The sequence below is a fragment of the Pseudopodoces humilis genome, chromosome 5, assembly GCF_049639895.1.
Source record: "Pseudopodoces humilis isolate 2021_Gansu_Grassland_sample_001 chromosome 5, ASM4963989v1, whole genome shotgun sequence".
In the NCBI taxonomy this organism is placed as follows: Eukaryota; Metazoa; Chordata; class Aves; order Passeriformes; family Paridae; genus Pseudopodoces; species Pseudopodoces humilis.
The window spans coordinates 4707779-4721613 of NC_142204.1; the positions used below are offsets into that span (position 1 = coordinate 4707779).

At 46.1% G+C, this 13835-nt stretch overlaps 1 protein-coding gene across 3 annotated transcripts in view; it reads left to right on the top strand.

Annotated features, from left to right (window-relative positions):
• The first annotated feature begins 857 nt into the window (after positions 1-857).
• PDE3A (phosphodiesterase 3A) overlaps positions 858-13835 on the top strand; it is a 228525-nt gene continuing 215547 nt past the window's right edge. The window contains exon 1 of one of the 3 annotated variants that reach the window (XM_088055119.1): positions 858-2923. Coding sequence is in view for 2 of the 3 variants with exons in the window: in XM_088055117.1 (XP_087911243.1) it covers positions 4144-4893 (750 nt within the window). In the remaining variant the exon portion in view is untranslated. Of the gene's footprint in view, positions 2924-4143; positions 4894-13835 lie in introns of those variants that run through there. The other 2 variants (XM_088055117.1, XM_014256063.2) reach the window with 2 other exon arrangements.

Here is a 13835-nt window from a genome sequence, read left to right on the forward strand (position 1 = left end):
GGTAAAGTTGAAAATGTATGAACAAGACTCTGTTTCCCCTTTTCCCCCTCCTCCCATGGCACACTTCAGTAGGACATGGTGCAGAATTTACTCCATTTTCACTACTGCTTCTTTACACCTAGAAGAGCATCTCACTTCAGCTCAATCTCAGCATTTCTGCAGGATTTGGGACTTCTGTTTTGTTGCATCACTATTTTTGGGGGGCACAGACCATGTAACCTGTGAGGGGAAGTGGCCCTGTACATGTTTCTGGTGGTTTCCCAGAGCAGCTGTGGCCCAGTCCCTGTGACCACAAACCAGCAGCAGCCTGAGAAAAGACTGCAGGGAAGCGTGGACAAACCAAACAAATGCTGCTTGTCTGATCTGGATAGCTGGGCTAAACAGTTCCATTGTGAAACCTCTACCCCTCTCCTCAGCGGTCAGGGAAAGCACTGTTCCTCTCTTTAGATGGAGAATCGTGTTTTGTGTGGATGCCTCAAGTCCCCTGAGAGGACTAGGTGAAAGTACTGTTGCCTATGCCATGTAAAATTCACTTCATCTTCTTCACCAATGGCTAAGAATGAAGTGATTCTGAGACTGATGATTATGTCTTGGGGAACAGTCAGCTGTCCAAAAATTCTTTACATCTCCTTTTCTTCATTGTCCATTTCCTGCTCTTTGTTGTCCAGAGCAAACTGCTTTTTCTTTGCAGTTAAAGCCAGTTCACCTTTATTTTCTTACAGGACTTTCTGTGACAGTAACCCATGAAATTTCCTGGGTTTGTCTCCTTTGAAGTCTCCAAGAACTCTCTACCATCACTATGGAAGATTGCATTCCAAATGTAAACAGAAGTGGCAATTTTTGGTTTTCACTGCAGTGTGAACTGCTGCAGTTTCTTTGGTGAATGACTGATACAACAACCTCATAATATGTCATGATTCCTATCTTCTTTGGGTTATGGTAGACACCTATTCATCAAAAGGAGGCTGAGCCTGCAAGTGCCAAAAAGATGCATCACCAGACCTTCAGTGAAGTCTTGAGCTGTTCGCTATTTGCAGAGGTAGAGATCTGCCTCCCCAGATTTTCTCTTCTCTAGAGAAGACAGAATTTTTTAGGTGACAATAACTATATGCTCAACATACTGCTTAAGAGGTACCTGTCAGCTGCAGACAGCCTAATCCAGTGGAATCATACCCTGAAGAATGAAGTAACACAAATACCCTCCTGCCTTTCCCCTTCCTTTTGTGTGTCCCTGCACAGGTAATCTCCTAAATGGTCATTATTTCTCATCTTCTGTTCTGTTTGGCTCATCACCTACCATGCTTTCCCACCTGGCACTGATTTAGATGGAGATGCAAAAATTAAATTACTGTTGCCTTTTTGTGAGAGATCTTCACAACTTAAGTGCCTAAAATACCCTTAGATAGTAGATGAATAAGAAACAATTACATTGTTTCATTCAGAAACGTGCAGAACTATTTTTATCAAATCCCAGGTGGTAGAGAGCACAGCAAAGTTCATCTTCCCATGTACTGATCAATACATAAGAATTTGTGCCGTGACTTTACAAGCCTTGACTTTCATCATGTTACCTAACGCATGATGTGAGAATCGATATACCAGAAAAAAAGGTTCTTAATTTGACTTTCTTGTGTCAGCTTCAGAGCAGAAAGTGGCAGATGCCTTGGGGAGGTATGGTCCCTTTCATGTGAGACTGGGAAGAACCTAAAATGTGTCCAGCCAAAAAAAAAAAAAAAAATGCTACTGCTTTTAATCTAAACAGAATAATTAATGTTTTAGCTTAAGGAATTAAAAGAAGTTAAGTATCCAATTATCTGCTTTGATCTATGTATTATAATTCTAAAGCGGGTGGCAGCAAAAAGAATTAAGGTAGGGAGTGTTTATTCCTTTAGTTCCTATTTTTGTTTTCATTATTTTATTTAAAGTGTCAGTATTTCTGGTATCAGGAAGCATAAGAGCATAAGTGTAAAGTAACAAAGTGGAGATAAATTAAGATGTAAGCAAACGCTACTCGGTAAGGGAGTATTAGGTCAAAGCTCTGATCTATCTGATTTGCAACTCCTGAATGTGTGATATCCAGTTTTGCAATATCCATTTATTTGCATTCTGTTTTGATGCATCTAGACTTAGAAACACCTGAAAGATGCATATTTTTATAAAAAAAACCTGAAAAAGATTCATGTAATTATTACTATCTGGGCACTGGCTCTGTCTCTGGGAGGTTGATGTTTAGGGTAGATGGAACCCAGCTGTTTTTCTAGGTGTGTATGGCAACCTGCTGATTGCTGTCTCACCAGAATAAACTCTAAACCTTTCCAGCTGTTATTAATCTGGCCCCTTAACCTTTAAAAAAACCAGAGGCTTTCCATTGCTCCGAGCCAAACTTTGCTAACAATATCTAGGTTGTTTTCAAACCAAGCTTCAAACATAAAAATGACTAATAAATCTATATTCCATAATAGTCAGGCTGGAAAACTATTATTTTAAAACAGGCTCAGTTTTTATGACCCATTTCTAATAAAAATCCCAAGTATGCTTCACTAATGCTACCATTTCAGATACTCAGATCCCGGATGATAAGCATGATATCCAGATAGATACACCAATAAATATGTAAAGGCTGTAAATCTGTCTCAAATTAGTGATTTGTAGATGCGCGAGGCGGGGAGAGGGCTGGGAAATTCTGTTTTCTAATCTGTTCGTTTCCTGACTCTTAATGCTCTGTCACTTCACAGCTGGTGATTGTATTTTCTGTGGTTTCCATTAAGTGCTAAATACATTACTCCATGCTCTTCGGGGCACCCGGGGTTTTGCAGACTTTTAGTCTGCACCTGATTCCACTCGTGTGAAGACCGATTTTGGGCAGTCCACGGTCAGGGCCAGAGTCTGCCCCTAGCATGCTGTGGAGCCCTCCGGCGTGAAGGTGAGGTAGGTTTTGAGGAAGGAAAGGGCTTTTGGATGGAGCTACAGCCTAGAAATCCATAACGCTTCGGAAGACCATAGCCCGCTGCCTTCGGGATTCCAGTTCGCGCTTCCTATTAAAACAAAAACACAACCAGAAATAATCACCGTAAACATCCATCTTCCTGACTCTTTTACGGCCTCGTAATTGCCCCCACCCTGACAGGAGGATTTATGCCCTGGCTGCCAGCGGCCGGTGCCAGGGAGCTGCTCCGGGGGAGCGCGGGGCAGGGCCGGGCTGCCCTTCCCCGGGAGCCGCTCCTGCAGCTTTGGAAACGGCAAAGCCCCCGGTTCCCCTCCTTCGTTATCGCCTCCAGCACCCGCTCCGCTGCTCGGGTTTGGCCGCTTGCTCGGTGCAGGTTTGCTTCTGGGCTTTGGGCAGCCTCCTCTCCTGGCCGGGAGGAGCGCTTTTCCCGTGTAAAATTTAAGGACTTTCCCTGCAGCACTCAGGAGGGAAATCCTCTCCTTTTCGCTCGTCCTCTTTTTCTCTTCCCAAGCAGGCTTACGTTCAAGTTTCTCCCGCAGGTCTCTCTCTCGCCCTCCCGGCAGGACTTCGCAACTTCTGCCGCGGTTCCGCTCGCCTTTTATTTGCCCTTTTTTTTCTAGCCCTGGGCTTTATTATTTCCACCCCCCACCCCCCCCGTCATTTCTCATTCCCCGCAATCCGCAAGGAGCGGGAGGCTCCCTCCCCTTGCCCGCGGGGCACGGCCGGGACCCCCGCAGGCCGGGCAGGACCCTCCGGCGGGCAGCGCTGTTCCGCCCCCGCTCCCCCTCCCAGCCTCCGCCGGGAGCGCCTGGAAGGCAAAGGATGGCCTAGAAATTAAGCAGCACTGCTGAGGTGGTACATCTGCCTCTCCCCCCGCCCGCCCCCCTCCCCATTTTCTTACACCGCTTAGGGTTTTTTCCGTGTCTATCCCAGTCCTGTACTCCTAAAAGGAAATTTTAATTTTCCCCCGCGCCCCCAAGGCCGAGGTGGTGGCGGAGAGGAGCGGCGCTGGGCTCTCGGGGAGGAGGCGAGCGGGGGGCGAGCGCGGCGCTCCGCAGGAAATGCCGGCGCTGCTGCGGCGGGGATCGCCCCCGGCCCGCCGCCCCCCGGCCAGCGGGCTCTGACCACCGGGGCCGCTCCCGGACCCTGCCCGGCTGGGAATAAGCGCCGGGGTGCCAGGGGAGCCCGGCGGGGCCATGGGCTGCGGCGGGGCGGCAGGGGCGGAGCGGGGGGCCCCCGCCGGGCCCGCGCCGCCGCCCCCCCCGGGGGAGCCCCGGCACCGCCGGAAACTTTCCTCGGCTCTGAGCGCCGGCTCCCTCTCGGTGCTGCCGGCCCTGGCGGCGAGGCTGGCGCGGGGGGAGCGGGGCTGGGTGCCCCTCTGCCTGGCCGGCGCCTTCTTGGGCGCGGGGCGCTGCCCGGTGCGGGGCGGCGGGCGGCCGCGGGCGGCGGCGCTGCTGCTGCTGCTGCTGCTGGCCGCCTGCTGCGGGGGGGAAGGGGGGGCGCAGACGGCGCGGGCGGGGGGGGAGGGGGAGGAGGAGGATCACTTGCTCTCCCTCGCCGCCACGGGGGTGGTGCTGAGCTGCCTGGCCGCCGTGACATGGCTGGTGCTGAAGCTGAGGCAGGGCGTCCTCATGCTCGCCGTGACTAGCGCGGCCAAGACCACGTCCCTCGTCGCCTTGGAGAGGGTCCCGGCGTCCTGGCGGCCCTACCTGGCCTACCTGCTGGGGCTGCTGGGCATCCTTCTGGCCGGCTACGCCGACCGGCTCTGGCCCCCGCGGCGGGCCGCCCCGCTGGCCGAGCCTCCCGCCGCCCCCCCGGCCGCGGACGAAGCCCCGGTGCTCAGGCGGCGGCGGCGGTCCAGTTCCATGATCTCTCCCGAGATGTCGGGAGGCAGCGGCAACAAGACCCACCGGAGGACCTCGCTGCCCTGCATCCCCCGGGAGCAGGTAGGGCAGGGGCTGGGGGGAGACGGGTCCCAAAGTTTGCCGGGGGTCCCACTGGCGGCGGAGGCGCCGGGAGCTGCGCCTTCCCCCGCTCCCCGCCGCAGGGGCCGCGCACCGTGCGGGTTTTCCCCGGAGCCCCGGGACGCCTCGGGACGGAGCCGGGGGAAAGCCGGGGCTCTCCGGACCAGTCTGGCTTGCCCCGGCTGCGAGCAGAGGGCTCGGGGTGCGCTTTTCTCTTCCAGCTGTCCTCGGCGCTGGCTTGCCTAAAGCTGGCAGAGGAAGGGCTGGGGTGGACGGTGCCCGCTTGGCTCTCGGAGCCGGTGAGAACCTGCCCTGAGCGCAGCCCACGGGTTTCCCAGCATCACTTAGGGAAGCTGTTTCAAACCTGTAGTTTCCTAGAAAGGTACCTTAGCCTTTTAAAACTCGCTTTAAGCTTGAAAGGGGTGTGTGTGCCACAGCAGCTTGTCCTCGGTGGGAGAAGTCCCTTATCAGGGCGGGAGCCTGTCCGCTGAGGCTCGTCTTTGCACTTTGCCTCCCCAAGGCTGTTGCCGTGCGTGTAATCAATAGCTCCCGCTCTGCCGTGCTGTGGGAACCGGTGCGAGGCACACGCGATTTATCTCAACTTTGTTTCCTTTGAGAGGCTGTGATTGGAATGGCTGAGCCAGAACTTTATTACCAGCGGCGCGTTCATTTCAATGCACACCTCAAAAAACACTGGAGAAAGAAGCGATCGAGCCCCGGTGTCTTTACTGCACGGCTGTATAGAGCTGACACGGACACAGAGTGGGCTCAGTTCTGCCCTTGAAGTGTTTCTCAGCTGTTTTGGGATTTAAGATTGCCCCACAAAAGTATCACTCCACGGTCCGTGTAACTGAGTGTTTTGAAAGTCAGAGCAGCCCCCGCTGAACAGTGAGAAGGGAAACCTGGGGGGAAAATAAGTATCAAATGGTATCAAACAAGCTTCCTTTTTCAATTAGTATTGAAAATGATTCTTTGCGCCGTGATCAAGTGAAGTGTGTTATCATACACCAAAGGTTTTCTTTCAGGTGGCTTGCTGGATAAGCAGCAAAGTATTTTCCAAGTAATGGCATGCAACTATATGGTGTGGGTGGCTAGTTTGTTTCTGGAAATGGTTTGATTACATCCCTTTGTGGTTGGTTTTGACATTTCTTAGAAGAGGGCCTGACAACCTTATATACTTGAGACTTGTTTTACAACAAATGTACTTATTTATTTAACAGTTTTGTTTAGGTAAAGTAAATATTTACCATAGACAAATACAGTGTGAAAAAGTAGAAAACTGACCCAGTTCTGACTTTAACAGGAACTGAGAGGGAACGGTGCAAGAGTAATTTGTAAGTACAATAAGGCACGAAATTAAAACTGTTTATGCTTACTTGGTGATGCTAGGCATTTCTGGTGGTTTCTTACAATAATAATTTGTAAGGTTTTAAGCATATTTTCCCCTTGCTTTCACACTTCCAATAAATGCAGCCTTTTAGTTAACATCTCTAAATGTAGTCTTTCGGAGACAGGACTCGGTGACCTTGGTCCTTGTCTTTTCTTATGGAGGGACTTCAGATCTTCTGCATATACCAGAACACGAAACTGGTGATGGATAACGAGGTAGACTTAGTTTCCCACCCTGATGGCGCATTATTTGGGGACAGTGGTCAGCTTTGCCCCGAGCAATTCCCACTTCCAGGCTGTAGAGCTGGGCTGGAGTTATCTGGCGACTGTTCAGTTCACCCGCTGCAGGATTTTGGCAAATTTTCTTTTGTTCTCACTCACTGTTAATCAATAGTGAGATCTGGTATTGCTAGTGTCACTGTGTGATTAGAAATGGATGATTACTTTGGAGTTTGGGGAGACTTCCTGTATTTTTTTATTTTTAATTTTTTCTAGCATAACTTGAGTGTGTGTATGTGAACTTCTGTCCCTAAAAGCTATTCTCTTAAATAAATGCTAGCATGATAGAAAAATGGAAAAGCTGAAACAAAGCTCTGTAAGGACCTCAAAGAAATGTTGAGAGAAGTAGGACTCTCTTACAGCAAGCAGAGTTTATATTTATAGCAAAAATCAGCTCCCTGTAGACTTAAAGCACAGGTAAATGTTTTTCTTTTGGACAGTTTTTAAATATAACATGTTAAAAATAGAGATGAAGGCTTTGAAAGAAAACCCGGCCTTCTCTTGCCCCCCTGTTTTTAAAAAATATCCTCTAAATGTTTCTGGTCTTGTTTGTACATCTGTGAGGTGCCAATAATTTTAATCAGGAAATAGATCTGCTTTATTGCTTTGAAACACATACTTCAATTTAGTGAGTAACATTAGGCAAAGTTTTAGAGATCTTTCCCATCACCTCCTGTGTAACCTTTCCTGAGCATTCAATTGAGCTTTTATTTTTCCAGAATTTAATTCCCTTCATATCTGACTGTTTTTGTTAATATAAGATTCTGTGAAAGTTTGAATTTCTGAATTTTTCTTTATTGGTAACACACATCTCAACTATAATCTGAATTCTTCCCTACTAGAATTTGAAGGTGAATCTATGTGGCATTGTGATGTAAAGGGCAGTACCAGGAACTGCATATTGACAACATGGATATTGTATTAGCACATCTTGTGTTAGCTGCCTATCAGTTCCAAAAAGAATTTGAAAAGAAAAACTTTCCTTAAAAAAAGTCACCATCCAGAATTCAAATGGTACAATGATGCAACCTTCTGTTGTTGCTAAAAGTGCTCTTTCCCCATTTTTAGTTTAATTCTGTGCTTTTTGTGGTTGGTTTTTGTATATGTTCTCTCTCTTTCTGAACTTTGGCAATGTCTTTGGATTAAAAGCTTCCAGACTGGTGTGTGTGTGTGTGTAGATCTCATTGAGAAATGTGTGCCTGATCTTGCTCCCAGCTGAGTGTTGTCTCCTTGTGATTTCATCAAGGCTGGCTGAGGATGCTCAGCTCCTTGAGGACCCACTCACCCAGATTTGAAAGAGGATGCAAGTGAATTTGTGAATGGATGGATGGATAAGACAGGGAATGAATGAAGAAATATTTTTTTTTTTTCTTTTTTTTTCAGTAAATGCAAAATGCCACCAAGAAGACGATGGCTTTTGGAGTTTTTTCTCCAGGTTTTTGCAAACATTTCATCTCTTCCTGAAAGTGTGGAGAGGAGGTTGGTGGGGGTAGGGAGGGGAGCAGAAATGTTCTATGTGTTGTTTTTTTCCCATTAAAATATCATAATGCCTGTATGCTCTGGAGCTTGTGCCTCTGATTGCCGTGTGAATCTTGACATACTGTAGTTCAAGGGGGTGATTTTGCCCTGGTGGGTAGAATGCTGCACAGGAGACTGTAGCTGGGCAAATTTAAACCATGCTGAAGACTCCTGATTTTGCTTTTGAGCTTTGCTTGTTTGTTTTGTTTAGGGTAATGGGAAGCTTTCAGCAACCTTGGATTTATTACAAGTGTGTGTTATTTACAGATGCTACAAATAGTTTGATTTGCTTTTGCAGGATTTTCCTTTTATACCTTAGAAGACTGTAGGGGTACAGCACACATCAGTGCCTGAAGGACTTTCTAGTCCCTAAATTGCTGGGTGACACAGCCCTGTGAGAGAAGGCATTTGTGAGGTGATGCATGGATGAATCTTGCCCTGATCCATGCAGGAGGCAGCACCAGGATGAAGGCGCCTGTCCCCAGCTGCCAGGCCAGCAGCTCCACATACACCCATCCCATCGTGTTCTCTGCCTTCTAAGGCAGACAGGTTTTCTATCCATTCTCCTGATGTATTTCTATTTTCCTCTTTCCCTCCTTCAGGGCAGCTGGAGAAGTAGAAAGCTCTTTGCCTTCCCGAGGGACATCTGAGGCTCTGTCACTTATTTTCAGTTGGTTTGAAACTTGGTAGCTGTTTCATGCTGCTGCATCTTTCCCATCTCTTTTCTCCTTGTTAAGAGTTATTTTTTCAGACTTTGGTGCCAGACTCGTTTATCTTCCTTCAGCAGCTGCAGTGGGTTTTTTTTTTTGCTTGACTGACTGTTTTTCATGGGGTTCTGGGTGGTAACTCTGCTTGTTCTCAGCCTGTAGCCTGGGAAAGCTGTGGGACGGTCGTTATCACAGCCTGTCTGTGGAGTTGAGAAGACAATACTGTAAATTTTCACATGGCCAAAGATATCTCTGCAGTGATAAGATCTAAGAAACAGTGAAGAAAAAGAAGTATATTTGTTGGGTTTTTTTTCCAAGGGAAAATTAAGGCTTTATCTCTCCTCATTGTTTGATAGTGAGAGCTTTGTTAGTGCCAGGAATATGTTGCTTCTTCCTCTTTGCTGCTTCTTCCTCATTTTGCCTTAAAAAGTAGACAAATGTATCCTTATATTATAACCAATTTTTAATAACAGGAACCTGTCCTCTGGCTTAAAAATGGGAGAGATCAGGGTGCAACATAGAGAAATTAAAATTTTAGAGGGGAGATGGCAGATTGAATTCAGATACTGAACTTTGTGTCAAAGACATAGGTCTCCTATTGAACATGTGAGGTTTTATATACCATATACCTCCTGCTAATAAGTTTTATTGGGCTATAATTACTCTGATAAGATTTAATGGCATTGCCATTTAGGTCACTAAAAACTAAGAAATACTGAGGAGTTATGTCATCTGTTGACTTGCTGAAACACAACAGTGTAAAATATTTAAGTAAGGCTCCAGGAAAAATCACCCAGGGATTCCAGACGTAATACTTTATTTTCTTTTGCATGGCTTCATTTATGCAAACCTGCTCTGCTTGGGTTTTTTTCACTTTTATTTCAGCCTCACAAAAATGTTAAAACTGCTGCTGAAGCTCTCACAAAGGGATTAGAATCTATTTCTGTCAATTGGTTAAATCAAGAAATGTATATTATGGTATATTGGCAAAAAAAGTAAAGTACAGTAGTGACTTTCTGCTCTTTCTGCCTGAAGTGTGAAAATGCAAAGCTGGGGAACTGAAAGAAATCCTGTGTACTCTGGGTTGTCATGTTAATTAAATAAACAGCCAGAACAGTGACCCTGTGTATGAAATGTGTTTTGAGAAGCTTGTTGGGGGTTGGAGGGGAAAAACAGTGACACATGATGTTTTGGACATTAACTGTGACATTTGTATGAATTTCTCCTAATCTGCTGTTAGTGTTCTCGCATTCCAACTGTTTTTTTTGTGGGAGACTGAGGTATAGCTGTGTGTTGCAAATAGAAGGAATATTTCTTGGGCTTTTTTCTTTAAAAAGTAATATAAAAAAAATAATCTCAGCCTGGAAGTGAAAAGGTTGCTGGGTTCTGGTGTCTGCAAACCACAGGGCTTGGAATGGGGGTGAGCTGACTGCATCTTTGATGATTTGAGAATGAAAAGAACACTGCTGGAATTAAGGCTTTGAGCCAGTTGCTGTGATTTCCTTAGGTAATCTGATGGGAGATGTACAGCTTGTAGCATATCCCTTGACAGATAAGGAAAGAAATGTACAGATTCAGATGACAAAGTGGAAGTCATGTTTTACTTTGTGCATGGATTTTCCATTTTTTTCTCCTCTGCTTGGTTTTGAAGAAGTTTTTTTATGAATTACCAAACACTTTCCTCAGAGTCTCTTCTGTTTTAGTCAGGGTGTCACACAAAGAAACACCTCTCATTTGGACTATGCAGTTTTTCAGGTTCCAGGAGAAAGGTGGTGGGGTTAGTTTTTATTTTTATTTTTTTTTTCTTGTTTGCTCGTTTGTTTGGGTTTTTTTGTGTGTGTGTGTTCGTGGGGCTTTTTTTCTTTTTGTTTGCTTGTTTCTTGCTGGGGTTTTTGTGTTCAAGTTGTCTTGCTCTAAGTCCTGCTGCGAGTTTTGCTTTAAGCCCTGCTCCAAGTCTCCAGCTCTTTGTACCGGGAGTAATCAAAGCAACAATGAGATGCCATGTCTGTCTGAGTTTTGTGGAGTATCGGCGCTTTTCTTCCTGAACCGCTTTTGGAGATTCGCTGGGCTTGTGGGAAGAGGAGGCTCCCTACCCCTTTATCAAGCTTTGGCCTCTTTATTTATTTAAAGGAAGGGTTTGAGCTGTTTTCTTCGCCCTGTGTGTGGGTGTATGGCATCGTGGCGAGCCTTGGCTGATGGTGATGATGGTGATGAAGGCGGTGCCGGTCTCTGCCGGCGCTGGCGGGCGCGGCCCCCTAGAGGGCACAAACATCATCCACAAAATCTGTCCGTGGTCCTTAACTCAGCAGTGCCGGGATCGGCTCTGGAGCTGCTGCTCCAGCCGCCTCCCTCCCCGTGGCTCCGCCGTGTCAGAGCCGGGAGATGCGCTTTGGTGGTCCTGGTGGGTCCTTCCCCAGGCGGAGAATGTGCTGTGCACCTCCAGACTCTGCACAGCCGCTTATAAATAAAATGGGAAATGCCACGTGAAAAGTGCAATAGTGGAATATCCCACTCTTCTCTGGCTTGGTGAGGCTGCAGCTGGAGCTCGGTGTCCCATTCTGGGCTCCTCAGTTCAGGAAAGACAGGGAACTTCTGGAGAAGGTTCAGCACAGGGCTATGGAGATGATGAGGCCACTGGAGCATCTCTCCCGTGAGGAAAGGCTGAGGAAACCGGGCCTGTTTAGCCTGGAGAAAAGATGGTTGAGAGGGAATCTTATCAATGCATCCACACCTCTGAAAGGTGGGTGCCAAGGGCAGGGGGCCAGGCTGTCTTCAGTGGTGCCCAGCGACAGGACAAAGGGTACAAACTGAAACACAGCCACTTCCACCTGAACATGAGGAAAAAGCACAGTGAGAGTGACTGAGCACTGGAACACCATCCCCAGAGAGGCTGTGGAGCCTCCTCTGGAGAGATTCCAAACCTTAATTCAACCTGTGTCACCTGCTCTAGGTGAGCCTAGAAACTGCATTCACAGGGGCCTTGGCAGTAGGGTTGGACTAGATGATCTCCAGAGGTGCCTTCCAACCCCAGCCTTTCTGTGATTCTGTCTAATGTGCTGATGAGACAAATGACCCTTCACTGCTGTTCAACACAGGAGGGGGATGGATGAGTTCGTAGTGCCTTCTCAAGGGTTGCTGGACAAAAGGGATGCAGCACAAGGAAGATACTGGTGGTTATGAGAGTTTGGTCAGAGAAATGGCATTGTTAATTTTTGAACCTGTCAAGAAAAGGATTTTGTGTCAGCTGGCGGTGCTGACTGAAAAGATCACTGAAAGGTGATGAAAAGTCACTGAAAAGTTTTTGTGTGTCTGAGGTTTTTTAATAATGAAATTGGGCTAGTGAAGGCATGGTGTGGAGTGCTGTATCGAGTTTTGGTCAGACATACAGAATGATTAGGGTCCACAGATAGCCCAGACTTCTGAGCCTCATCTTAAGAAGAGAGTGAAAATGTATGTAAAAACAGATCTGACTGAGGGGTATTTATGAGGTGTTTGTCTAAAAATGAAAAAATATAAAGGAACTTGGGAAGAAATTAAAAACAAACAAAACCACCTCTTCCAACTCAAAACAAACTCCCCCCAAACCTTTTATTTTTAAACTGCTACAAAGAAATCCGATTCTGTGAGACAGAAATATACACTGATCATGGAAAATACGTGCATGTCACAAGGTATAAATGAAGCTCTTCCAGCGTAGACATTTGCATTTAATATTTATTGAAGTGTACCTGTTTCTGATGCCAAACAGGTTGAGAATTAGAAAAACTGCCTTTTATTTTTTAAATCTGATACTAGTTAGGAAGAAAGTTCCCAGTTGCTCACTCTGTGTGCTGTAGTGACTGTACTGCTTTATCTGAAGTGCCTACTGACTAGCACCTATCACTTAGTGCATGACTCTGAATTTTTACTGCAATTAACTACTGAAAAAAAATTATGGAGAAGATATTTATGAGCATCAATACAGCTAAAGGCTTTCCTTCTGCCCTTGCACAAGGCTGGAAAATTACAAAACCTCCACGTATCAGAAATAGCTCAGAGCATAGTTGAGGCCTCCTTGGCTAACACCCCCAATCCGCCAGTGAAATATGTGGGGTTAAAGTGGTTTATTTGACTTTTGTATTTTGTAGGTTGCTGAAGCTGGCTTTGTTTTGTAGTAAGATTTATGCCTTGGTTTGAATTTTAAAATAAAATAAAATTATATTCTGCCTCATTTTGTTGAGTTTTTGTTTTGTTTTTTTTTTTAATGGGATTTTTTTCTGCCTAACTCTGTAGGAGTGGTGCTTTTCAAATATCCTCATGATGCTTTTTCTGATGGTTGCTGAAGTCCTGAGGCACACCCTGCTGACGGTTTAAAAAAAGCAACCCTTCCTCTCAGACTGGTTAGTCCTCTTAGAAATATCTCAGCTTCATTAAAAGCTGTGTGAAATATAAATATGATGATGCCTGCCGGAAAACTGTTGCTGTGTTCTGAGGATCAAGTAATTGAGGGTTGTTTGGTTTATTTTTTGTTTTAAAAAGCTTCTTGTTTCTGGTTGTGTTTGAGTAAATTGTAATACTGTAGGGGGAACAATTATGACTGAACTTCAAAACTGAACATTACTTATTCTGAGCAGCATCCTTCTGACTGATTTTTTGAGTAAATTTGTCCATAAGCACAGTTGTGAAATGAATTCCAGACAGGGAAAAAATTGAGTATTTCAGTGGTTAAGGTTAATTATTTTTTGAACTGTTGCACTCCCAGCAGATTGATGATACCTTGCTGGCATCTCTGTGTGCTGGAGTTGCTGCCACCTGCAATAACCTAAATTGCTCCTCACCCTGGAGTACAGATACTTTGAGTCTCTTGCACTTAATTTTGCTGTATGGTTTTAAATAAACCCATGCCTGTTTGTGTTTCATGTCGTAAAGGAGAAGCAGGGCATTAATCTGTTTTGTTACCGATGTAATGTAATATTGATTATTGGCAAATACACACACCCCAAATTTACCTTAAAATGTGGCTGTGGGGTTGCTGAAGAGGCCAGAGTGGGG